The sequence below is a fragment of the Rhinatrema bivittatum genome, chromosome 9, assembly GCF_901001135.1.
Source record: "Rhinatrema bivittatum chromosome 9, aRhiBiv1.1, whole genome shotgun sequence".
NCBI classification, from domain to species: domain Eukaryota; kingdom Metazoa; phylum Chordata; class Amphibia; order Gymnophiona; family Rhinatrematidae; genus Rhinatrema; species Rhinatrema bivittatum.
This window is the reverse complement of record NC_042623.1, coordinates 232,258,571-232,285,987: the sequence shown is the minus strand read 5'-3', so window position 1 is coordinate 232,285,987 and position 27,417 is coordinate 232,258,571. Positions and strand designations below refer to the sequence as shown.

The following is a 27,417-nucleotide window of genomic DNA, read 5'->3' as shown; positions in this document are numbered from 1 at the left end:
GTTCAGAAAATCAGAGCATCCTTTCATGGTGTTTGATGTTAAGAAGGGTGAGGTGTCTTTAGCAAATTGGCTTAAAGAGGTTGTTACAGCAGCTTATATTGAGAAAGGTAGGGCATTGCCCAAGCAGATCAGATCACATTCCACTAGGGTTCAGGCAACTTCTTGGGCAGTAATGTGTTTGATCTCTCCACAGGAGATTTGTAGATTGGTGGTTGGTCTTCCTTACATTTCTCTTCAAAGCATTATCACTTGAATATACAGACCGGAGAAGAAGACTTGTTTGATTCAGAGCTGTTAAGAGTGGGTTTGGCAAGGTTCCATCAGTTTGAGAAGCTTGGGTGCATCCCACTTGTCTGAACTGGTCTGACTGGATGAAGAGGTAGAAGTAATTTTTTTTTTTTTTTAATAATTTTTATTTTAAGCATTTTCAAATATAACAAAAAAAAAACCTCTTGTGGAAATACAGATAGGCTGCAAAGATCTAAACAAATACAAATAATAAGCAAATACAATATTTATCTGTAAATTAGGTAAATTGGGGCAGATGCATGAAGAGTGATATGTAAAAAAGAAGACATATTCAGTTAAGTAAACTTAGAGAATCCACCAGAAGAACATAATCATTCCCCCGAACCTAATATAGGATATCCTTGGGTATGAGTTTCCAGAAAAACTTGAGTTGCGATGACTTGAAGAAAACATAATTGAAATTGGAATGATTCACTATACACTTACAAGGATATTTCAAAACAAACTTATCCCCTCTGGATAATACCTCTGGATGCATATTAAGTAATTTCTTTCTTCGGTCTTGAGGCACACTGGACATATCTAGATACATCCAAATTTTGTCACTGAGGAATAACAGTGAGCGATTATGCATGAAGAGTCGTAGTACCAAATTTCTATCAGATGGGAACACGAAAGACTAAGAGTTGCCCTTTTTGATATAATAGTCTCTATAGACGACTCCAAAAATTCCGTCAGATTTGGTGAAACATCCGCAGGTTGCTCCCCAGAACCAACTTCCTCCTTACAAGAGAGATAGTATATCTTAGATATCACTGGTAACACTTCGGAAGATATTTTCAAATTATGTAAGAAATAGGCCTTGCCAAAATCCCGTGCTCTCATCAACCAAAAAATATTCTAAATAAACTATCTTTTTAATTTTAATATTGTAAAAAAATATATATTGGAGAAAGAGGTAAGTTTCATATTTCTAGTGCATGCCTCCACGGCCTTGCGCCTGTTCGTATGATATAATCATTAACTTGCCTCCTTCCCCCTTTTTTTTGTGTGTTATATTATTTATCGTGTGAAAAATATTTTTAAATATAATAATTTTTATCAAACACTTTTGTTATAAAAATCATACTCTCCACTATGCATAGATAAGATGTTGTCACTTATGTTTTTTCTTTCAATTTTTGTAAAGCGACTAAATGCTTATATCCCTATGCTCGTGGAAAGTTGTGTTTCAATTTACATACTGTTTATACGCCCTCTGTCTTAATCAACCCTAAAAAGGATTTTATGAACGCCAAGTTCTCAATATTAGACTGCCATTGTCCCAATATAACTGCTAACGACACAGCTGCGTTTCGTTCTTCCTTCGTCAGGGGAGTGTGTCCGTTCCTATTTTCATTTATTCCTCCGTTAATCCAACAGTCATGGCTCTCTTTGTTCCGGCTGTCCGTTCTCTCCCTCAGGCTTACAAGCTCCGAGTGGCGGCGTTGTTTTTTAGCGTCTTCTCTATGCTTTAAAAGCTAGTCAGCAGATCTCAAATCCTCCAATGGTGTGGATACGTGTTTGCACCCTATGTCATATTCGCCAAACAACTAGTGATTGGTTGTCTCAAAATTAAAGGGCCGCTCGTCCAAAGTAGACACATATCTGTTCTCTTTCTGTCTCAAATTAGACTCGCCCACTCCACTTCTTCGTTTAATCCTTTTGGTACTACTGTATTTAATTTGAAAATCCATTGCTGTTCAATGTAATTCAATTTCTTCTTTTCATCTCCACCTTCGACCTTATCTATGACCGTCCATCTAAGTTGATCGAACTTATGATCCCGTTCTATGCAGTGCTGCACCATTGGTGCTTCCACAGTTCTCGTGTTTATTTTCGATCTTCGAAGGAAGAACGAAACGCAGCTGTGTCGGGAGATAAGTCGTTAGCAGTTATATTGGGACAATGGCAGTCTAATATTGAGAACTTGGCGTTCATAAAATCCTTTTTAGGGTTGATTAAGACAGAGGGCGTATAAACAGTATGTAAATTGAAACTGATCCGATGATTCACATCTCTAGTACAAATCGTAACTGAGGTCTAGTGCCAGGGTTCAGTTAATATGAAGCCTTCATCAAAGAGCACTTCTATCACTACACATCTGGAATGAAAAGAACCAGCTTAATCATTTATTTATTGCCAAATTAAATAAATGCTGTAGTCCTGCTGTTGCTCCTTGTGACCTTGGGCAAGTCACTTTACCCTCCATTGCCTCAGGTACAAACTTACAGATCGATACTCTAAGGCCGCGGTAGAAACAGTGCGGCAGTGTCAGGCGCACCCTCGTTCCCCGCACGCACAGTTCTCTTCACCTACCGCTCGATACTCTCTTCAAATTGCATGCAAATGCATGCCGCGGCTGCGAAGCCTTAGGCAAGTGTTAGGCCCGCGCAAACCATTTTACTGTATAGAGCGCCTATACAGTATCCTGGGTTCGCGGGCCTAACGCTTCACGGCCACGCTGGTATCTGTCATTTCAAATGTCATTTCTGGTACCTGTCATTTCAAATGACATTTGAAATGACAGGTACCAGGAAGTGGACAGTTATGTTCCCCGATGCTCAGCAAACTTTCCCCCAGCCCCCGCTTACCTGCCCTGGCCCGGTCCGGTCTCCGGTGCAGCCCCAGTCCTGTCCCCTCCTCCCGAAGCAAAAAAAAAAAAAAAACCGAAAAAGTAGCAAGGCTCGGGCCTGCGACGGTAGTCCCTTCTCCCTTCTCCTCTCCTCCCGATTTCGGCACTCAAGGCAGCCGGGTGGGCGTGCATTCATCCAGGCAGAGGGAGCCGGCGGCGAAAGCGGCCTCCGGCTCCCTCTGCCTGGATGAATGCACGGCCCCCGCCGGCAGTGAATGAATGCCTGTGCGATTTCGGCGCTCAAGGCGTGACGTCACGACGCTTGACGTCACGACATGTGACTGCCTTGAGCGCCGAAATCGCACAGGCATTCATTCACTGCCGGCGGGGGCCATGCATTCATCCAGGCAGAGGGAGCCGGAGGCCGCTTTCGCCGCCGGCTCCCTCTGCCTGGATGAATGCACGCCCACCCGGCTGCCTTGAGCGCCGAAATTGGGAGGAGAGGAGAAGGGAGAAGGGACTACCGTAGCAGGCCCGAGCCTTGCAACCTTTTCGGTTTTTTTTTTTTTTTGCTTCGGGAGGAGGGGACAGGACTGGGGCTGCACCGGAGACCGGACAGGGCCTTGAGCGCCGAAATCGCATGGACATTCATTCACTGCCGGCGGGGGCCGTGCATTCATCCAGGCAGAGGGAGCCGGAGGCCGCTTTCGCCGCCGGCTCCCTCTGCCTGGATGAATGCACGCCCACCCGGCCGCCTTGAGCGCCGAAATTGGGAGGAGAGGAGAAGGGAGAAGGGACTACCGTAGCAGGCCCGAGCCTTGCAACCTTTTTGGTTTTTGTTTTTTTTTTTGCTTCGGGAGGAGGGGACAGGACTGGGGCTGCACCGGAGACTGGACAGGGCCTTGAGCGCCGAAATCGCATGGGCATTCATTCACTGCCGGCGGGGGCCGTGCATTCATCCAGGCAGAGGGAGCCGGAGGCCGCTTTCGCCGCCGGCTCCCTCTGCCTGGATGAATGCACGCCCACCCGGCCACGGCCTGGATCGAACACGCAGCCGCCTGGATCCAACGCGCGCCCACCCGCTCGCCGGCTCCCGCCGCCTGGATGAACGGGCGCCCATCCGCCCGCCGGCTCCCTCCGCCGCCTCGATGACCGCACGCCTGGGGGATTCGGAAAGTGACAGGTATTTATACATATATATAAACAACTTACGCTGCAATGTTTTTTTACACTTTACGGTTTTACCCCCATTTTTTACACTTTATTCCCGTTTTAATTTTTGAATACCACACTAACACCACACTAACACCAAGTAGAGGGTAGGCGGTAAACTAACAGGTTAAGGATGCGGCAAAATAGCTGGTTACAAAGGAGATAATCTGAGCGCGCGTCACAGTATCGGAGGGGAATAGCTAATTCCTTCATTATACAGCTAATTCGTTCATTTACATATCATATACATGCTGCGTGCGGAAAGGGTTATGCGTCTGTTTTAAGAAGCACTAAGGACGCGTGAAACTGGAGACTGGATCGCCTTACGCGTCCGAATTGTGCGCTCCCAGCACGTTACAGACGGGAAATCTTCAACCGCACGTTACAGTATCGACCTGTTAGATTGTAAGCCCTCTGGGGATAGAAAAATACCTACAGTACCTGAATGTAAACCGGTGTGATATCTCGATTGAGATCGAATGTCTGTATATAAAAATAAATAAATAAATAAATAAATTCTTATATACTGCCCACTCAGATACCAGACCTGGCCAGAGCAGTGTACAGCACCAAAAAAATACAAATTAAAACATAACATACAATTAAAACAAAAACTAAAATCCCATTCCCAATACACAGGGCCTTATAAACTGATAGCCTTTATGCTGTAATAAAACCAAAGCTTAACTAATTATTTTATTTACAACAGCTGACCCCCTTATTTGAGGGTGGCTGCAGCATGTGGGGAGTGCATTCTTTAGCACATAATTGTGTTCTGCATTCTGCTTCATGAAGTTAGATGCTGGAAATTTATTTATTTATTTAGTGTTTTTTAATATACCGATAACCATTTGCACATCGTATTGGTTTACATAAAACAAACAACAAAGCCAAAAATGAGAGGCGTAGCCTTTACAGGGAACAAAAAACAAAAATGCAGAATAACTCGGTACATTAAACTAAGTACAATATTAAGAGATAAAGATTAACTAGGAACAAGGTATTAGATGGGAAAATCAAGGGGATGAGGATAGGTGAGAAAGGGGGAAGGGCTGGGAAATTAAATTAGAGGCTAGTAGAAGGCAAAGAAAACTGTATATACAGGTAACTATTTACAAAAGAACATCCGTGGTACCTGAAGTCAGTATAGTAAAGTACAATGTACTGAATATTTTAATCTGGCAATGCATGTCCCATCCTGCTTTTTGGGGATAGCAGCTCCTGATCCAGATTTTTAATGATGTGAAAACATCCAGTAAAAAAAAAAAAAATCAAACGATGTGTATACCATATCTTTGAATAGCTTCATTTTTACATCCATATACAGCATTAAGGGCCATGAGACCTAGAAGGCGATACAGAGAAAGGGTGATCAAAATGATAAGGGGAATGGAACAGCTCCCCTATGAGGAAAGACTAAAGAGGTTAGGACTTTTCGGCTTGGAGAAGAGACGGCTGAGGGGGGGATATGATAGAAGTGTTTAAAATCGAGAGGTCTAGAACGGGTTAATGTGAAACTGTTATTTACTCTTTCGGATAATAGAAAGACTAGGGGGCATTCCATGAAGTTGGCATGTGGTACATTTAAAACTAATCAGAGAAAGTTCTTTTTCACTCAACGCACAATTAAACTCTGGAGTTTGTTGCCAGAGGATGTGGTTAGTGTAGCTGTTTTTTAAAAAGGATTGGATAAGTTCTTGGAGGAGAAGTCCATTACCTGCTATTAATTAAGTTGACTTAGAAAATAGCCACTGCTATTACTAGCAACAGTAACATGGAATAGTTTTTGGGTACTTGCCATTCTTATGGCCTGGATTGACCCCCGTTGGAAACAGGATGCTGGGCTTGATGGACCCTTGGTCTGACCCAGTATGGCATGTTCTTATGTTCTTAAAACATAACACAAACTAGGTTGAAGGACGGCAGATCAGCAAATGGGGCTTCCATTCAGCTTTGGCTCTCACACCAATTACTTTATTGCAATATGTGAGATTAAACATCTTTTATTGTATGTTTGGTCACGGCCTTTCAGAATGTAAACCTGCTTTGCTGATTAATATTTTGTGATTTGGAGATAATCATTCATAGTCAAGCACCAAAGCTTTATTCTGTATGTAATTTTTCTTCATAATCAAAACCTGTAGTAAAAAAAAACCCCCAAACAAATAATATAAAATTTCAGCTGTTTAAAAAAAATAAATAAAAAGTCTTGCATGTCTTTCTCTCTTTTTACAGCTGGATCTGCTAGTTGTGGATGCTGCCAAAGAGAAGAGAGAGATGGAGCAAAAGCATTCAACCATTCAACAAAAGGTACTCATGAGGATGAGGAGTAGCTTCATAGCGTGAGTCTCTTGCACAGTTGTATGTATCAGTGTGCAGTAGAGCATGGAGCACTACTTCATTAAAACAGCTCATATTGTTTTCTCTCTCTTGAGCACAGTCAGATAATTCAGATTGTCCAATGTCTGGCTCTGTTATCCAACAATATAGCTGTTGCTAACAAGTGTTTATTCAATTATTAATATAATTGTATGTAATTAACATATGGTTACTAAGTGACATGAATCTGTTTCTATTGATTATTCATAGAGTCTGTAATTTTAAAAACCATTTCTGTGGATAAAACGGTGCTTTACGTGATGGGCATTTTGAAAACTGCCGACCTTATGCGTGGGTAAAAGTACATGTGTAGAGCCTCTGTGTGCATACTTTCCCTCACATTGTGGGAGGCGGGTTTGTAACTGTGCACATACTTTTGAGTCTTCAAAAGTATGTTATTTTTAGAAAAAGTACAAAATAGCAAATATGTATGAGAAATTTTCAGTGAAAAAGTACATTGTACATTTTTCCTTTGAAAATTGGTGCATAAACTGCTGGAAACAGTACCTGTAAACTTTGCAATAATGCACATGCAGGTGAAAGGTCTGGGATTTTGTATCAGTTTTCAGAATGTGCCTGTATTTTCCCTTTTGAAAATTGCCCCAAAAACAGTAACTACAGAGATTTCTTCTTCCTTTTTTGGCAGGCATGTTTTCTGACTAGAACAGTACGCATAATTTTGAATATTCAAAACTGCACATTTTCTCCCCACAGGCTATCCTCACTGTAGGAATGTCTTCACTACAATATTGGTAAAAATACACAAAGGATTTATGCACTTAAAACAGGTTTTTATGTGCATAAATCCACTTTACACGCATAAGTGGGCTTTTGAAAATTGCTATGATATATGCTATTAACTTGTCAATAGGTTTTATGTCCTTAAGTGTTCTTTAAGCGTGTAAATAAGCTATTGAAAATTGCTGTGAGAGATACTGATTTTACACACACAAATCCTTTTGAAAATTCCCCTCGTGTCACTTTGCATATATTTTTACCTGCGTACAGAGTGAGCAATTTTCAAAAAGCTGTTTTACCCAGGTAAATAGCTTTTGAAAATTGCATTCTTAGGAGGCATTCTTCAAATAGCCTGTGCAATTGCAAACTACATGGGTGCTTTTTTTTGTGCATATTTTATGCAAATTTTCAAAGAGAAGCTACTCACTTTTTCTCCTCGAAATTTAGCAAACGGAAAGTCGTGCATCAAGTGTCCATATATTTTGAGCCTACTGTTTGTGTGGTCATTGTAGGGGTGCAAAATAGCACATGTACATTTGAAAATGTCATGTATATGCACAGTTGTACGTCTACAGGAATGCCTTTTTTTCCAGAAAGTAAAAGCACGTATTTGAAAAGGGTGATTTTCAGTCAAGCTATTTTACTTGGAGTAATACCTTTTTGAAAATTGCCCTCTTAATGACCCATTGGAAATGTATCCAGTACAAAAATTGTTCCACTTCTTTCTAGACATTATTCTCACTGAAAACGTTTTCATTGGTAAATCGGAAGCAATTTTTGGATAAATCTGCCCCTTTGGTGTTGCTGTTAACACATAGCCCCAGCAGCAGCTTTTCTTTATAAACAGTCTAATGACTTTATAAGCTAGTGCCGAAAGTAGAGTTTTTGGTAAACCCGGAGGTGGTTCTAATAAATAACATTTTCTGTTGATAAGCAGGCTGAATTAGCTCTGCTATTTGGGTGATGTCACAGATGGCACACTCTAGCAGACATCTTCTCCAAGATTGAAAAGCTTTGTTGTGCTGCGCCTGCGGGGCACTACCTGCGCACAGGTGTCATCACTTTCTTCAGTTTGTTTTTTTCTGCACTCAGGCACGGTCGTTTTTTCTCCATCTCTCTCTTTTCAAAATTTTACTTCTTGCTAGCAATCCTCAAACGGCACTTTTCAGTGCTAGCATGTCGTAAAAAAAAAAAAAGGGCTTTAAGTATTGTGAGTGCAGACACATCATTTCAGTCACTGTCAATCATAATTATTACTATATTTGCCTTGGCCCGGACTATGACCAAACATCATGCAGGGACTGTGGATGAATGTCACCCAGGGCCACGAAGATTGCCAGCCTCTGAGAGCGAGAGGAAGCTTCACCAGCCGCAGGACGGGACGTTCAGTCCAATTGTCCCCGGGCTTAAAATCAAAATCTCATAGTGTGCCCAAACGTTTCTCATCGGTAGAGCTGAAAGCGAAAAAACATCAGACTGATCCAGAACAAAAAAAAGATAGAATCTGAACTTCCAACTCAAGCCCCGCACGGGCTTGACGCAAGTGTGCCATTTGCGCCGCCAGATGACAGACGCCCGAGGTGGTTCTAATAAATAACATTTTCTGTTGATAAGCAGGCTGAAGGATCAAAAAGGGCGTCTTATACAAAACACGCCACAATGACATTGATGCAGGATGCATTGACACAGCCATCTAGTCAGAAGCCGAAGCATTCTATCTCTGTGCAGACTGCTTCATGCCCCGCTAAGCATGATGCATCAGCACAGATGCACCACTTGGCTCATGGGGCATTGATGCATTCACACCATTCACACAGTACCTCTTTGACACATGAAAAGCGTTCATCGACACATGTGTAGTCGAAAGAGAGGAATTTTTTAAATAGATCTGGACCTCTTGGTCACCACTATCAGAGGAATAAAAGGTCACCATCTCGATCTCACCACACTAAAGATCCCGTACTAGATATTCTATCTCATCCTCCTTGGGTGTCTCCTCCAAAGCCTCTCTATTAACTCTGGTTCTTCACAAGATAACCGTTCAGAGTATTCAGGATTATTTTCTTGTTCCCTATATGTACAAGGATCAGTCCAGAGAAGTGGGTTGTGTATCCCTACCAGCAGGTGGAGTCAGAGAACAATTAGAATTTTGGGCACTGCTACATAACGAGAGTGCCACCTGCAGTCCCTCAGTATTTCTCTGACTCCAGCAGCTGGAAGAGATGCACATGCAGTCTTAGTTAAATTTTTAAAGTTTAGTTAGATTTTTTTCATCTTGTGTGCTTCCTGAGGTGTTAGGCACCTTCGTGGGCCATCCCTCAGTCGAAGCCGGGCATTCGGGGGGGTTGGATACCCCTGTCTGTGTCTCGCCCGCTTTCTCACGTGGGGTGGCAGCCAGGGGCTCCTGGTTTTTCCCCTCCGAGGCTGTCCTGAAGCTGCTCCCTCGACTCCTGCTTCAGTGGATTCCATAAAGTTTAATTTAAAAAAAAAAAAAAAAAAAAAAGCTTTAACTTTTTGCTTTGTTTCCTCCAGCTGAGGAAAGGAGTCTGCTCCAGGGGAGGCCGGCCTTGCGGCTGTTCGGGGAGTCGGGCAGCCTTGTTCTTTTTCATTTCCCTCAGCCCCTGGGGCTCTGGGTGGCTTTAGGAGGGAGGGGGTAAGTGCCTTTCGGCGATTTCGCTGCCAGTGCAGCTTGGCGCGAGTGACAATGCGGCGGTGTTGGACGGACGGCCTGCTGAATTTTTTTCCTCAAGCCGTCGGCAGCGTGCGCTTTTCATTGCGGCCCTTCGCCCCCGCTCAGCTTGCAGACCGCGTGGCTGCGTGGTAGCGGCACTTATTTTTCCTGCGTTCGGCAGTGTTTTCCCGGCTACACCGCGTGGCTGCGCGGTTATTGATGGGTCCCCGATCCAAATCTTCTGTCTGCCGCGCCTGTGGGACATGCGGGCAGGTCCTGGATTCTGCCTCCCTCTGTCTGGCCTGTGCCTCGGGGATGGGAGGGATCGTTGGGTCCAGTGTCCCTTCCCTGGGGGGAGGGGCTATTGGCCACGGTTCAGTGGAGGAGGGATTCCCCTCCCGTTTTGGCCCCAGTGTGTGAGGATGCCTCGGTGGGGGCTGCTGACTTGGCGGATCTGGATCCCGCGGAGGGGGAGGGGGACCCGGAGGGGTATTTTCCCCGGAGTTTATCTTACTACTTCACCAGGCCTTCTTAGCCAGAAAGCAGGCGGTGCCTAAAAGTTCCGGTTAGCAGCTCTTACCCTCAGAGTCCTCAGTTAAGAGAGTGCGGACCGAGGGACAGCTGTCCAGCTTGATAGGAGATGGGTGCCAGAGGCCCCTGGACCCAACCCTAGGGTCAGGAGCAGCGACAGCTTCAGGATTGGCTCCAGCTCCGGATCAGATTCCTGATCTGGGGGATATCGATCTGGCGAATACAGATGGAGAGGATCTTCCGTCCACGGAAGGCGATGATCCTGGCGTGGTTCATCTTTTTGAGCGAGATGAGCTGAGGCCTCTTATTCCCCAAGTGTTGGAGGTCCTAGGTCTTAAGGTGAAGGGGCCAACTCTCTTTCCCGCTGCCTAAGAAGGTCCGGAAGCTGGTGACCCGTGAATGGGATTCTCTGGATGCGGGTCTAAATGTGGGCAGAGCTATGGCGAAGCTGTACCCGCTTTCAACGGTTGTTTTAGATTTACTGAAAGTTCTGAAGGTGGACGCAGCGGTATCGGCAGTATCAAAGAAGACCACTATTCCGGTGGCGAGGGCTGCCGACTTGAAGGACATGTAGGACTGCAAGCTGGAGATCCAGTTGAAGCGAGTCTGTGAAGTGTCAGCTTTGAGTCTTTGGGCTGCGATTTCCTCTAGCCTGATGCAGAGGGCAAGTCTGTGCTGGATTCAAGAGTCCAGGGCTGGGACCAACAGTGGTGGTGCTGTACAGGGCGCCCGCTTGGAGGTGGGTATCGCATATGTGGCAGATGCGCTGTATGACCTGGTGTGGACCTCGGCTCGCAGCATGATTTCCGTAGTGGCGGCACACTGATTCCTGGCTACGAAATTGGTCAGCAGATTGAGGTCCTCCCCGAACAGTAGGATAAATCAATTGGTGAAGCTGCTCGCTGAGTCCAAAGGCAACAGGTTGCCAGAAGATAGATCTACCAAGAAGGTTTTTCCTGCTAGGATTCGATTTTGGGATTCCCATCGTTTTCGATCCAGCAGATATTCCACCCCATCCTCGCCTAAGTGGACTTCTGGGCGCCAGCAGTCCTTTCGTGGTGGCCGCCGAGCCGGAAGGGACTCTGGACACCTCTGGGCAGGAGGCAGTAAGTCCTCCCAATGAAGCCATGAGTACCCATTCTGTCGTCGAAGCTGTTGGAGGCAGATTATCCAGCTTTTACACAGAATGGGCAAAGATTACCTCAGACCGTTGGATTTTTGGAGGTGATCAGAGACGGCTACGCTCTAGAATTCTCTCGTCCCGCTCGGGAGGTGTTTGTGGACCCGTGGTGCCTCATTCAGCAAGCAAGAAGCGGTGCGGGTCACCCTGCATCGTCTGATTGAGCTGGAAGACATTGTCCCAGTGCCGGTAGCAGAGCAGGGCAGGGGCCGGCACTCAGTGTACTTCGTGGTCCTCAAGAAGGAAGGCACCTTTCGCCCCATCCTCGATCTGCAGAAGGTGACCGTTGTCTTCGGGTTTCACGCTTCCGGATAGAGACCCTGCGGACAGTCCTGGCGGTGGTTCGCAAAGGGGAGTTTCTGGCGTCTCTGGATCTCGCAGAGGCGTATCTACATATTCCAATCTGGCCCATCCACTAATGGTTGCTGCGCCTCAAGGTGTTGGGACAACACTTCCAGTTTTGAGCTCTTCCCTTCGGTCTAGCGACGGCTCCTCGAACTTTCACCAAGGTTATGGTGGTGGTGGCAGCTTTTCTTCGCAAGCATGGGATCTTAGTCCATCCGTATCTGGACGACTGGTTGATTTGTGCAAAGTCCCGGGAGGAATGCAGAAGAGCCATTCAGAGGGTGCGACTCATGTTACAGTCACTCGGCTGCATAATCAACATGCAGAAAAGCCACTTGGAGCCCACCCAACAGCTGGTTTATTTGGGAGCACTGTTCGATACCTATCAAGGCAGGGTGTTCCTGGCAGCCGACAGGGGGACGAAGTTGCAAGATAGATCCGCACCCTAATTCGAAGGAAGACCCCCATGGTCTGGCACCATCTTCAGGTCTTCGGAGGCGGTCCACTTTGGATTTAGCTCCTTGGGCATTCGCTAACTTACGACCCTTACAGCGTGCACTTTTGTTGCGTTGGCGGCCGGTGTCGGAACAGTTCCACCTCCCCATGCCGCTCTTGCCAGCGTCCAGAGCCAGTCTCTCATGGTGGCTATCGGCCAGCAATCTGTACCAAGGAGTAGACGTCGATTCCGCCCCCAGGTTGGGTGATCGTCTCCACAGATGCAAGTCTGTCCGGTTGGGGAGCGGTGTATGCAGACAGATCCTCCCAGGGACTCTGCTCCCCGACAGAGGACACCTGGTCCATCGATTGTCTTGAGACGAGAGCGGTTCGGTTGGCTCTGCTAGCCTTTCTTCTCTTGATCAAGGACAGGATGGTACGAGTGTTCTCCGTCAAAGCGACAATGGTGGCTTACATCAATCGGCAAGGCGGAACAAGGAGTCCTGCCAAAGCACTTGAAGCACAGCTACTGTTCGCCTGGGCGGAGCATCATCTACGAGGAATAGCGACGTTGCATGTCACAGGAGTGGAGAACGTGCAGGCGGACCTCCTCAGCATACAACAGCTCGATCCCGGGGAGTGGGAGTTATCCCCCGAAGTGTGGAACCTCATCTGCGCCAGATGGGGGGTTCCTCAGTTGGATCTGATGGTCACTCGGGCAAACGCAAAGACAGCACGCTTCATCAGCCTTCGTCAGGAGCAGGGGTTGTGGATCTCGACGCCCTGGTGTGTCCCTGGCCCCAGGGAATTCTGCTTTATGCCTTTCCCCCCTGGCCGCTCATCTGTCACCTTCTTCATTGCATAGAGCGCCATCCCGGCGAAGTGGTTCTCGTGGCTCCAGAGTGGCCGCATCGCCCGTGGTTCGCGGACTTAGTTTGTCTGGCTCTCGAGGGTCCCTTGCAGCTGCCTCATCTTCCGCGCCTGCTACTCCAGGGACCCATCTTTTTGATCGGGAGGATCGCTTCTCTCTCGCGGCTTTTGAGAGGAGACGTTTCCGCTTGAAGGGCTATTCCGAGCAGGTCATTTCCACCCTTCTGCAGGTGCGATGCCCGGCCACCTCTATGGCTTATGTGTGCGTCTGGAAACTTTTTGAGGTGTGGTTTGGTCTAAAGGCCTGCGACCCACTATCAGTCGAGGTTCCTCGAATTCTTGATTTTCTTCAGCAGGGGCTTACTAAGGAACTAGTGTTGAATTCCCTTCGGGTACAGGTGGCGGCCCTGGGTGCCCTGTGGGGTCGGTTCAGTGGCTGTTTCTTGGCAGCTCACCCGGACATTACTCGTTTTCTTAAAGGAGTTAAACATTGGCGACCTCCCGTTCGCCCAGTATGCCCGGATTGGAGCCTAAATTTGGTTCTCTGGGTATTTTGCTGTGCTCTTTTCGAACCTCTCCGTGGATCTTCTCTGAAGGATCTGACTTTGAAGACTGTGTGTCTGGTGGCTATTTGCTCGGCTTGTTGGATTTCAGAGCTGCAGGCGCTGTCGTGTCTACACGACATATCTTTCTACATATCTCGGCGGATCGGGTGTCTTTGCGGACGGTCCCATCCTTCATCCCTAAGATGGTTTCCTCCTTTCATGTAAATCAGACTGTGGAGCTCCCTGGGTTTCCACATTGGTCTCTGGACTCTCCTCAGGACAGAGACCTTCATCTCTTGGATGTGCGCCAAACCTTAATGCGGTATCTGGAGGTTACCAATGACTTTCGACGTTCTGCCTACTTGTTCATACTATTTGGGGGCCCAAAGAAAGAAGATAAAGCGTCTAAAGCGACCCTGGCTCGGTGGATTAACGAAGCTATTAGCTCGGCGTACATTGCCCGTGGACGACAGGTTCCATTGGGTCTCAGGGCTCACTCCTCTAGAGTCCAGGCTACTTCCTGGACGGAGTGTCAGTTGCTATCACCTCAGGAGATCTGCCGGGCGGCAGTGTGGTCCTCTTTGCACACATTTACTAAGCATTATCGCTTGGATGTTAAGGCCTCTGATTAGGCGTCCTTCGGTGCAAGTGTTCTACGCGCGGGTCTTTTGGGTTCCCACCCAGTGTAGGGTAGCTTGGGTACATCCCACTTCTTTGGACTGATCCTTGTACATATAGGGAAAAGAAAATTGGTTCTTACCTGCTAATTTTTGTTCCTAGAGTACTAAGGATCAGTCCAGAGGCCCACCCCTTACTTCAGTTACCGAAAGACTGTGTTAGTTACAATTTGCCTAGTTTTTCATAGAGCTCCTTTTTTGCAGAATATGATTGTAGGAGCAGTTTTTTACTAACGGTTTATTTACTCATGTTGTTTCCTTGGGGCGAAGTGAGGGACAGTGGTTTTTGGTCGCCCCTTCACCCGTTAGTATTGGTTGTTTGGCTTGGGTACAGGTCAATACTGAGGGACTGCAGGTGGCACTCTGGTTATGTAGCAGTGCCCAAAGTTCTAATTGTTCTCTGACTCCACCTGCTGGTAGGGATACACATCCCACTTCTCTGGACTGATCCTTGGTACTATAGGAACTAAAATTAGCAGGTAAGAACCAATTTTCTTCTCTTGCCAGAACAAAATTGTTCTCCAAGAGGAGCTTTCACTAAGGCATGTTTCTCCTCTAAAGGAACAGGGTCCTTGGGTGTCTCAACCTTCTTCAGAAATACTAACCGTGGGAATACACCGCCGAAAGTCAACCTCCCGTTCTCCACCAGTGAGACCGCATCAGCCGAAACATCATGAAGTTGTGACCATGTCTTGTTCACAGGAGGCTATTAATCAGATTTCTTCAATTATAACGAACCTTTTCTCCATCTTGCATCCACAGGTGTCACCTCCTCATATTCCAGGTTCAGTGGGGGATGCTCCCCCAAGTCTTTTTCATCTCCAACTCTGGATGAAACCCAAGACACGGCACTTCATTCCCCTCAGTCATACCTCCTGGTTCCCCAGGTGACCGTTCCCCTGAAAGCTCAGTGGGTTAGCGTCTGATCTGCCGGAGGAACTTCCCATTTATTCTTGATTTGTTGAGAAACTAGGCAACTTCCTGGGAGTAGAGATCCGAAAATTACCTGACCCTAGGGAAGAAGTATACAGAATTCTAAAAATACTGGATGTTCCAGCTGAACCATCAGTTCTTCTGTTGCACAAATTATTGGACTCCGTTCTTATGGCCTAGATTGGCCACTGTTGGAAACAGGATGCTGGGCTTGATGGACCCTTGGTCTGACCCAGTATGGCATAAGAAAATGCCATACTGGGTCAGACCAAGGGTCCATCAAGCCCAGCATCCTGTTTCCAACAGTGGCCAATCCAGGCCATAAGAACCTGGCAAGTACCCAAAAACTAAGTCTATTCCATGTTACCATTGCTAATGGCAGTGGCTATTCTCTAAGTGAACTTAATAGCAGGTAATGGACTTCTCCTCCAAGAACTTATCCAATCCTTTTTTAAACACAGCTATACTAACTGCACTAACCACATCCTCTGGCAACAAATTCCAGAGTTTAATTGTGCATTGAGTAAAAAAGAACTTTCTCCATTACACACACACACCAGTCTCTCTCTCATTTCCATGCTCACTCTCCACGTGCACAGGCTTCTCATTCCCTGAATCACATTCTCTCTCTCATATTCACACACACCAGTCTCTTTCTCTCATACACACCGTCACCTTACCAACCAGTCTCTCGCTCTCATGCATGCACACACACACAGGCTTCCCACTCCCATGCTCTCTCTCTCACATAATCAGGCTTCTCACTCCCATGCTTTCTTTCACAGGGTCATTCATCAAATTGCGTTATGGCATTAATGCATGTGATAACATGTTAACGTCATAATGCATGCGATAATTGTACTAATGTATGGCGCGAATGCAAATTTTTTGGAAGGGGCGAGATTGGGGAGGGATTTGGGCGGGATTAATGAAAGTGAGGGGCAATATCGCACCGTGCAGTAGCATTACGCATGCTATTGCACGGTTTTAACACCGGAAATAACCACACCTTTTTTCCTGGCATTAATCTGTGCGATATGCCTGAAATGGCTGTAACACAATTTGTATTAGATTGCAAATTGCATTTCGGCCATTTCTGGGCTTGGGAGGGAGGATGGAGGGAGAAGGTAGAGGAGTGGAGTAGAGGTAGAGAGGGAGCGCCTCTGGGGTGGCCTTCACTATATTCAACTATTTATATACCTATAGAAAGGCAAGCTAATAGCTCTGGGTGAGGTGTTGGTTTGGTTATTCAGGGCCAGTTTTACATGCAGACTAAGACATATGAACAGCACAGTACACCTTGGTGAAGATTTGACATCATTTGGAGTGAGTAAAGTCTCACAAAGATGACATTTCTAGTATGTTCTCTCGCCCTACCATGATGGACTCTATAGCAGGATACTATCAAGCTAGGGCGAGATAACATAGAAATCTCATATTTGTGAGATCCTGGACTGTTCAAGACTCTGATATCCTCTCACTGTAAGCTGCACAGCTGTATCACGTTCTCCTAGGACAAGCAGATGGTAGTCCTAACAGATGGGTGGCGACATCAGATTTGAGCTCGGCATGGAAAACGTTTGTCATCCAGCATGCCCAGCATGCCACTATCCGCGCGTCCACATGAGGTCCCCCTTCAGTCTCATTTTCCGCAGTGCAGTTGCCTCGTGGTTTTTTTGCAGCTCTGCTTCATCTTCTCTTTCTTGTTTTCAAATAGCATTTTTCTCCCATTCCAACGTCAGGTCCCCCTTCTCCAGTTGGAGTATTTCCTTCTTTGCGGTCGATGCCCGGTGTCCCACTTCTTGGTGGCCTCTGGTCATCGACAACGCACTAGCTATTTTTCATGGCGTCATCCAGCTTTCGTCGGTGCCCACAGACCATGTCCATCACAGATCCACATGAGGTTTGCATCCTCTGCCTGAGGGCATTGCACGACATCCGAGGTTGTCAGCTGTCTCCTAAGGGCCGTCATGCTCGGCTCGATAAAATGGAGAAACTCTTTGATTTCAAAATTCTTTGATTTCAAAAAGTCTGCTCTATCCACGCCCACGTCAGAATATTCGACACCCGGGGTTCGAGGGGAACTGCTTGATATGCTACCCCTCTCTACACCCCCGGCGGCGGCATCCAGGGACTGAGGAGACTGTGACTTGCCCTCCATGGTCTCATCGTTTTGAAGAACGTCTGGATCCTCAGCTGGGTTAGGACTGGGCTGAGCACCATGGGAGATCCAAGAAGCATAGACACTGATCTCTGTCGGTGCATGGCTCTGGTTCCGGTGCAGTACCGGTGGCTGCTGTACCGCCACCAAAGTGACCCTGTGGTATGGAGGCCCCAACTTCCGATCGACCCGGGAGTCCCAGGCATTCCCCCACCGATATCTGTGCCAGATACTGTACCCCCTCGGGGACCGAAGGGGCACCAGTGACACCTCGACCCCCTCCCTCAGTCCTGTCCTCACTGGACTTTCAGGAGGAGTTGGACCGTAGAGTGCAGAATGTGGTGCTCCGAGTCCTCAATGTTGAGCTGCCCCCGCCACTGGCTCCCATACCAGTGCCAGAGCCCAAGCCATTGATCTTGGTGCCCCTGCTCGAGCATCTGGATGTCCTAATTGGCGCCCTCATGATGCAGCCGGTGCCCGAGGAGCCTTCGGTTCCCTAGCGGCCACCGATGCCCCCCTCGGGAGCTTTCCCCATCATTGGGTTCTCCAAGGAAGAAGATGCGTCTGGCACCGTAGTCTCCAGGCCTCTGTTCCCCGTGCCTTTGCCCAGACCCTCTGACCTCCCGCGGCCTCCAATACCCCCGTTGCCACCAGGGCAGTCGATTCCCTCGGTACCTTCAGTACCCTCGGAGCCCAGGGATTTACACAGACCTCACCCGCATAGGTCCCACAATGACCTCGGCAAGGAAGAAGGTCCTTATGATCCATGGGGGGATGATTCGTCAGAGTCTTCCTCTGAGATCTGACAATCCTCTTGGGATACTTCGCCACCGGAGGAAAGGCGTCGATCTCCGGAGGACCTCTCCTTTGTGGGTTTTGTCAGGATCATGGCCCTCACGATCCCCTTCCTGCTTCTCATGGAGGAGGATGTACGACATAAAATGTTGGAGGTCCTCCAATTTCTTGATGCTCCTAAAGAGATAGTAGCTGTTCCCATTCATGACATCTTTAAGGACACGACAAGGAGCCCGTCAAGGCCAATGTATTGTGTGTAAGCTCCTGACCTCCATTGACACAGCTGCTGTATAACAGCCGATGTGATACTGGTGGAGGCAGTACTGGAAGAGCTCAGTGCAGTGAGCACAGCTACATTTGATCAGAAGCCCTTCCACCTTGAGGGTTTCTCGAAAACTGGTAACGGCTAAGGGGATTTATCGCGATGAAGCAAAACAGCCTGTCCCCTTTTGGGCATAGAGTTGGGCTCCTTGGTCTATCTTGAGCTGGGCTGCTCATGCTAGGTATAAGGCGATCCCCCGTTAAGCCACATAGCTGTGATGTATTACGCGGTGGTGATATAAACCCACTAAGCTTCAAAGAATACCAGCACAAATACATGCCAGAAGAGCATAGTCTCGAATTCGCCTATTGCTGACGGGCAAGATGCGCCAAAGCCGCGTACGTAGGTCATGGGTCAGAGACCTTTGTACATCACACCGAAGCAGGAGGAACCAAGCATTACCCCTTTAAACGGCGAAGTGCTGCCTCTCACGGCCCGAATCATAAGAAAACCGAAATGCGAACAAACTTACAGCATGTCTGTAAGAGCGCTTTCACCTTGCAATTCGATGCCGGCAGTGTTGAATCCATTCTGAAGAGTTCTGTCTTGCGCAGGCTGCTGTCTTACAAGAACCAAACTTTGTATTCTTAGGTGCCAATAAGAACCAGCAGGCGGAAATACGATTTCTTTAAGAGCATAATTTGTTCCTAGCCTGAAAATATCGAACTATGTTTTGGCAGACTTTTCGGCCGGTCAGCTCCCCCTCACCGCAAAGAAAGTTCTGAAACATTTCCCGCTCACAGACCCAGAGTTCTGATGGCTTGAAAATGGTAGTGGAACGTGGTTGTCTAAGGTTGCACCGAGGTAAAACGGGAATGATGGGGGAAGTAGCACCATTGGGGAGCATTAAAACACTGAGGATGTGGCGCAAAACAGACAGAGAGAACCCCCTGCCGGCACCATCACCAGAGGGTCATCAGCCTCGGCCGAACCCCCTCCGAAAAGGTCCTGAGGTGAGGAGGCCCCATCCTCCTCTAAGCCCGGGAGCCCAGGGCGTTCCCTACTGACTTCGGTGTCATGCACCGAACCCCTACAGACCCCCGTGGACGCTCCCGTGATGCCCAGCCTGCCGCCTCCTCCCGGGTCAGTGTTCACCGCACCCGCATTTAGAGAGGAGTTGGACCTCATGGTTCAACGGGCAGTGCTAAATGCCCTCCAGGGTCTCCAACAGCCACCAATGCCGGCCCCCATACAGGCACCAGAACCGGCGCCCTCCATGTTGGCGCCTCTGCTGGAAAGGCTGGACGTGCTGCTCAGTGCCTTACTGACGCAGCCCATACCAGTGGGTCCCCCAGTGCCCTATCCGCCACGGGGTCTCCCCTGTCACGATCCGATTCCGGGCTCCTCAGAGGAGGAAGATGCGGCTCCATGAACAGTGGATACTCGGGCCTCCCAGTGCCCTGATGTCCATCGCAGGTCCTGGTGCCCTCGTTGCCAGCGCAACTGTTTTCGGTTTCCCCTCGCCATCCATTGGTGCCTGTGCCCCATGATTTGGGTTTTGGCCTTTCTCCTCGACCCAGACAGTTTAGTAGTGAGGAGGCCCCTTACGACCTGTGGGAAGATGCCTCCTCTGAGCATTCCTTGGAGGCCTCCGAAGACCTGCTGTCTGAGCCTTCTCCCCCAGATGAGAAACGGCGCTCGTCCCTGAGGACTTATATTTTGCGAGCTTTATGTGGGCGATGATAGAAAGCATTCCCTTCCAACTTTTAACGGAAGTGGATGCCCTTCACAAAATGTTGGAGGACCTCAAATATGTGGACATCCCTAAGTAGGTGGTGGATGTCCCCGTACATGAGGTTCTCCTAGACCTCCTTTACAGACTCTGGGAGGATCCGGGTTCCATGGCTCCAGTCATCAGAAAGACGGATGTCATCTATTTAGTGCAACAGGACCTGGGCTTCCAGAAGAGCCAGTTGCCTCACCAGTCAGTGGTGGTAGAATCAGCCCAGAAAAAGGCCAAGAGAGCCTGCCCTCACAACTCCACCCTTCCGGGGAAGGACCGCAGAGCCTTAGACGCTGTAGGTCAGAAGGTTTTCCAAGGGGCCATGCTCAAGGCCCGAATAGTGGCATACCAGTTGTACATGAACTAATACAACCGAAACCTCTGGAAGCAGGTCCAGGAGTTTGCTGAGGGCCTCCCGCAGAGAGTTCCAGGAGGACCTGGAATCCATTGTCCAAAAAGGATTTGACGCCGGTAAGCATGAAGTGAGGGCAGCCTACGACGTCTTTGAGATGGCAGCAAGGGTCTCAGCGGTGGGCATTAGTGGCCGACTATGGGCTTGACTGAAAACCTCCAACCTCCGTCCAGAGGTCCAAGACAAACTGGCCGACGACCTCTATACAGGAGAGAACCTGTTTGGGGACAAAATCCGGGATGCAGTGGCCCAGCTCAAAGATTACCATGAGACCCTGTGCCAGTTGTCTACTACCACCTCGGATTCCTCTTTGGCAACCAGCAGGGTGCCACATAGAGATTCCAGGAAGCCATTTTACAGGCAATGGAGATATTACCCTCCGGCCTCACACGCTCGACCGGCTGGGCCTGTCCCAAAGGGCTACTCTCCGCCAGCAGCAGGTACCTCGGGCTCAGCCAGCCCCTCAGCCTAGCCTGCAGCTGGCTTTTGACTGGCAGAGAGAGCAGCAGCCCAACCCCAGTCCCCGCACCATCCGACCCTCCGGTGGGGGGCTGACTCTGCCTATTCGCAAAAAGCTGGTCCTCCATTACCACCGACTGATGGGTGTTATCTATCCATAGTACGGGGTTACCACCTGAACCTTCTCAGTGTTCCCTCAGACTCCCCTCCCTCTCCGGCATGGAGCCTTGTGGAACACACAATGACCCTTGATCTAGAACTCTTGACTTTGCTACAGTCCAGAGCCATAGAACCGGTCCCCGGGGGTTCTGCTCTAGCTATTTTTTCATTCCAAAGAGAACAGGGTGGCCTTCGTCCCATCCTCAACCTCTGGGCCTTAAACAAGTTCCTCTGGAGAGAGTGGTACAAAATGGTATCCTTGGGCACCTTACTCACGCTTCTTTATCAAGGGGACTGGCTCTGTTCTCTCGATCTACAGGATGCCTACGCACACATCACCATCTTTCCGCCTCATCGAAAATATCTGCGCTTCGTGGTAGGCCAGCGGCACTTCCAATTATAGGGTTCTTCCCTTTGGACTCTCTTCCACACCCTGGGTATTCACAAAGTGCCTGGCAGTGGTGGGAGCACATTTGTGCTGGAAGGGGATGCATGTGTTCTCATATCTGGATGATTGGCTAATCGGGAGTTCTTTGAGAGAAGGAGCCCTTCAGTCTCTGAACGTGACGGTGGGGCTCCTCTAATCGCTGGGGTTCCTTGTCAGTTTCCCAAAATCCCAACTAATGCCGTCCCAGCGGCTCAGTTTCATCGGGGTGGATCTGGACACCATGGTGGCCAAGGCGTTCCTTCCCAGCGATCGCACAGCCCCCCTGGCTGGGTTAGCCAGGTCCATTTGTCGCTGGCAGACAGCTACAGCTCGCCTGCTCCTGAAGTTGCTGGGTCACATGGTGTTGTCAGTACACATCACTGCAATGGACCGCCTGGCCATGAGGGTTACGCAGTGGACTCTGCGGTCTCAGTGGTATCAAGCCTCTCAACAGCTCTCTGCACTGGTCTGGATAACTGAACCACTTCAGCTCTCCCTTGCCGGGTAGGTGCAGGAATCCAACCTGAGCAAGGGACTTCCCTTTCAGCCCCCAGCTACTCAGGTGATCCTGACCACGGATGCCTCCAACTGAGGCTGGGGGGCCCATGTCAACTGCCTCCATTCGCAAGGGGTGGGGTCGAAGCCCGAGGCGAGATGCCAGATAAAATTCTTTGAATTCTGAGCGATGTGGTATGAGCTCTACACATTCCGGAATTGCCTATCCAACAGGGTCATCTTGATTCAGATGGGCAACCAAGTGGCCATGTGGTACGTGAACAAATAGGGGGGCACAGGCTCTTATCTCCTCTGCCAAGAGGCAGCACAGATTTGGGCCTGGGCCCTGTCATGTTCCATGCTCCTGCATGCGATCTACCTGGCAGGGATGGAGAATGTGGTGGCAGACCGCCACATTCTGGCAATCCACCCCCATGAGTGGTCCCTGAACCCCTCTGCGGTGGACAAGATCTGCCAGTGGGGTCAGCCAGACATGGATCTCTTCGCATCCTCGCAGAACCACAAGGTGAACCACTTCTGCTCCCTGTGCAGGGAGGGAAAGGGACCAGCCGTGGATGCCTTCACCCATTCCTGGAATGTGGGTCTCCTGTATGCATACCCTCCGATTCCGCTCATAGGCAAGACTCTCGTGAAGCTACAACAGAACTGAGGCTCTATGATCCTCATAGCCCCTCAGTGGCCGCGGCAGGTCTGGTTTCCGATCCTCCGCGATCTGTCGATCCGGTAGCTCATCTGCCTGGGCACCTCGTCCGACCTCATCACACAGGATCAGGGCAGACTGCACCACTCGAACCTCCGGTCATTGACCCTCACGGCCTGGATGTTGAAAGGCTGGTGCTACAGTCCCTCAACCTTTCGGACAATGTCTCACAAGTCCTGGTAGTTTCGCGTAAGCCTTCCATGCGGAAGTCCTACCAAGCGAAGTGGAGGAGTTCTGGTGTGCAGAACAGGGTCTTGACCCTTTCACTTGCCCCTCACCTAGGCTTTTGGACTAGCTCTGGTGCTTCTCGGAGTCTGGGTTACAGACTATCTCAATCCAGGTACATCTGAGTGCCATCAGTTCTTACCACTGTGGAATGGGCGACACTCTGATCTCGGTGCAGCCCTTAGTGGGGTATTTCATGAGAGGCTTACTTCAACTGAAGCCTCCACTACGTCCTCTGGTTGTGGCCTGGGACATCAACATTTGGAACAATCTACCGATAGACCTTAGACTGGAACCCTGCCTTCTTACCTTCCGAAGAAAACTTAAGACTTGGCTATTCCTACAAGCCTTCCCCTAAAATCTACAAGGTCAATCCGGACTCAGCCCTACTGACGAGATGCTCTCACCAGGCCCAGTATACTTCATATGTATTTAATTTATAGTTTTTTCCGCTGTCTTTCTACTTCCTGGCTACTCCAGCCTCCCAAGTTCTATCTCCTTGTTATATGTAACTTTGCCTGCTTTGACCTTCTTGTTATTTGATTACCTAATTATATAATTATTATTGGTTATTTTCATTTACTTAGACCCCTAGTTCCATGTAAACCGGTTTGATATGAATCCTTTTCATGAAGATCGGTATAGAAAAATGTTAAATAAATAAATAAAATAAACATAGTGCTGTAGTGGCTCATGCAGCCTCCGTTTGAGCCCCTGCGAGTTGAAGCACCTCACCTGGAAGGTCATCTTCCTAGTGGCAGTTACTTCTGCTCGCAGAGTCAGTGAGCTGCAGACCCTATTTATTTATTTGTACATCTTTATATACCGACTTTCAAGTACACGTCAAGCCGGTTTACAATTGTTGAATTTGCAGTAGCAAATTCCAAATAACAAATCAAATCAAAACCTATCTAGGTTACATTCCTTTAAAAATATCATAAAATTGTATTTAAAATTAAACATTAAACAGTTTTAACAACTAAAATATATTTAAAATAATCTAACCTCTGTTACCCCGAATCCAAAAGCCTATCCCTCAACCAACATAGTGGTTAATAATTAAATCCTCCCTTCCTCCAGACACTTACTCTAAAAATCAGCTAGCTTACTTAAATGCCTGCTGAAATAACCAGGTCTTTATCTGTTTCTTGAAGCTACCAATGTTGTCCACAAGGCGAATATCAACTGGGAGAGAGTTCCATAACCTAGGACCCATCAGGGAAAGTGACCTCTCCCTGACTGATCCCAGGCGCACCAGTTTAGGAGATGGAATCGTTAATAACGCCTGTCCCAGTGATCTTAAACTACGAGCTGGTACATGTAATCGTAGAGAAGCATTAAGCCATTCAGAATTAGAGCCATAAATGGCTTTATGAATAAGTGTAAGACACTTATACTGGATCCGATAATGTACAGGGAGCCAATGGAGCGTCATCAATACAGGCGAAATATGATCGCATCTGTTAGAATTAGCCACCAGTCGAGCCGCAGCATTCTGCAAAAGTTGCAGCGGGCGAATAGTGGATAATGGAACACCCAGGAACATCGCATTGCAATAGTCTATTTTTGGTAAAATCAAAGCCTGTAATACTATTCTAAAATCATTAGCAAGTAACAATGGCTTCAGTTTTCTTAGCACTCTAAGTTTATAAAAGCCATCTTTTATAACAGCTTTTATTGAGGCTTTCATATTTAGTTCTGAATCCAATCTGAGACCCAAATCTCTAACATCGTAAAGAATCTTATAGGTCGATGAGAGAGAAGAAATGTCTGCTCTAATTTTTTCAGTCACCTTGTTAGAAATAAACAAAATTTCCGTTTTGGAATTGTTTAGGACTAACGACATATGAGTCAACAGTTGTTTTATTGACTTGAGATAAATATCCCAAAGTTTTAACGTATCTCTTAAAGAGTCTTTTATGGGAATCAAAATCTGGATGTCATCAGCAAACAAATAATAATTGAGACCCAATCCTGCTAAAAATCTACATAAAGGAGCCATGTAGACATTAAAAAGTGTTGGAGAAAGCGAGGAACCCTGAGGGACCCTTGTCTGAAGATCCACTGGTTCAGATTTTGTTGATCCTAGCTGAACTACATACGATCTATTGGACAGAAACGATTTAAACCAGGCCAAAGTTTTATCAGCCAGACCAACTTCCTGAAGTCTTAAAACAAGTGCTTCATGACTAACGGTGTCAAACGCCGCTGATATATCCAACAAGATCAATAGGTAGGAGGTATTTTGGTCAAACCCTCTTTGAATGGTATCACACAATGAAATCAAAAGGGTCTCCGTATTATGGGCCTTCCTAAAGCCATATTGTGCTGGAAACAGGATTTGATGTTCTTCCAAATAATCCATTAGCTGCCGGTTCACCACTTTCTCAAGAAGTTTGGCCAGAAAAGGAAGTATTGAAATTGGTCGATAATTGGCCAAAATTTCAGGATCTAAATGAACTTTTTTTAGAATGGGTTTCACAACAGCATTTTTTAGACTATCTGGGAATACACCTTCTTCACCCTAGTGACCTATCCATCTTATACGAGGTTCTTCCATGACAGAATAGTGTTGTACACTCATCCTAAATTCCTGCCTAAGGTGGTGACTGACTTCCACCTGAATTAGTCCTTCGTGTTGCCCACCTTTTTCCTGAGACCACACTCTCACCCAGGTGAGCGGGCTCTGCACACCTTGAACTGCAAGCGTGCTCTCACTTTATATCCAGAGTGCACCGCAGCTCACAGGCAGTCCACCCAACTCTGTCTCCTTTGACAAGAATAGACGGAGTTGTGGTGGCAAGCAGACCCTGTCCAATTGGTTGGCGGACTGCATCGCTTTGTTATGAGCAAGCGGGCCTTCCGCTTGGAGGCCGAATGAAAGCGCACTCAGTACGGGCCATAGCAGCGTTAGTAGACAAATTCCGGGCAGTCCCTATTGCCGAAATCTGTAAGGCCGCGAAGTGGAGTTCCCTCCACACCTTCACAGCCCATTACTGTCTGGACAAGGTTGACAGACAGGACAGAATCTTTGGCCAGTCTGTCCTCCGTAACCTATTCCCAGTGTGAGAACCCAACTCTCCCTACTAGGGCTCAGTATGAAGTTCAGTCTGCCCCATTGTTGTGCCTGTTGCATGTTATTGGGTGTCTGTTGGCCCTGTATGTTCCGGAGGCAGTCTGCATCTTGATATTCACCCATCTGTGAGGACTACCATTCTGCTTGTCCTGGGAGAAAGCAGAGTTGCTTACCTGTAACAGGTGTTTTCCCAGGACAGCAGGATGTTAGCCCTCATGAAACCCACCCGCCACCCCGAGGAGTTGGGTTCGTCTGCATTTTTTTCTTTTCTTTTTTCGCTCGTTCTTTTATGCTTTGATATGAGACTGAAGGGAGACCCCATGTGGCTATGGGATTAGTGGCATGCTGGGCTCCATCTGATGATGTCGCCCATCTGTGAGGACTAACATCCTGCTGTCCTGGGAGAACACCTGTTACAGGTAAACAACTCTGCTATCCTGCCAGTACTACATTTGATAAGTTTCTTCTGCTGCTACCAGTTTGTTGCTGTCATGGAGATGCACTTCCCTCTCAAGTCTCACCTGCCTGCTCATGCATATTTCATCTCTAAATATACATTTATACAGCTTTTCACTTTCCTTCCTTCTTTGATTATTTTTAAGCCAGACATGATTGAAGTTATTTGCCCACGTGTTCTTTGAACTGTCAGACTGCAGATTGCTGCATTATGAAACCTGCATGCCTCCATCTTTTAGTCTGTCCTATAGTTAATTGCCTCATGGTTACAAGTCATTTAGGTCATCTGAATGAATACTGTGCTACATCAGTAAGGAGTCAAGTTTTCATTTTGAAACAGGAGCAGCATGGTGTCAGGATAACATTGGTATCCCATTATGTGTCTACAAATGCAACTTAAACCCAAAGGGCAGCAGCTTGTGTTGCAAGACATTTGCAGTTCAGAAAGGCGCTTTGTGACACTACCTAAAACTTTGTCTGCATGTCACTCTGGAATGGGTAGTAATAAAGTGGGATTTGTACAGCAGGTAGAGCTTTGAACTTTGTGAAAGCAATTTACGTTTCATCAGTGAAAGCAAGATGAAAATCTTCAATAGGTTTCATTATG

General features: G+C 47.7%; 1 protein-coding gene across 2 annotated transcripts in view; it reads left to right on the top strand.

Moving 5' to 3' along the window:
• Positions 1–27,417, top strand: part of ACAP2 (ArfGAP with coiled-coil, ankyrin repeat and PH domains 2) — a 338,624-nt gene that overhangs the window by 152,547 nt on the left and 158,660 nt on the right. For both annotated transcript variants that reach the window (XM_029615073.1, XM_029615074.1), the window contains exon 9: positions 6,311–6,385. In XM_029615073.1, coding sequence (XP_029470933.1) covers positions 6,311–6,385 — 75 coding nt within the window. The remainder of the gene's footprint in view (positions 1–6,310; positions 6,386–27,417) is intronic.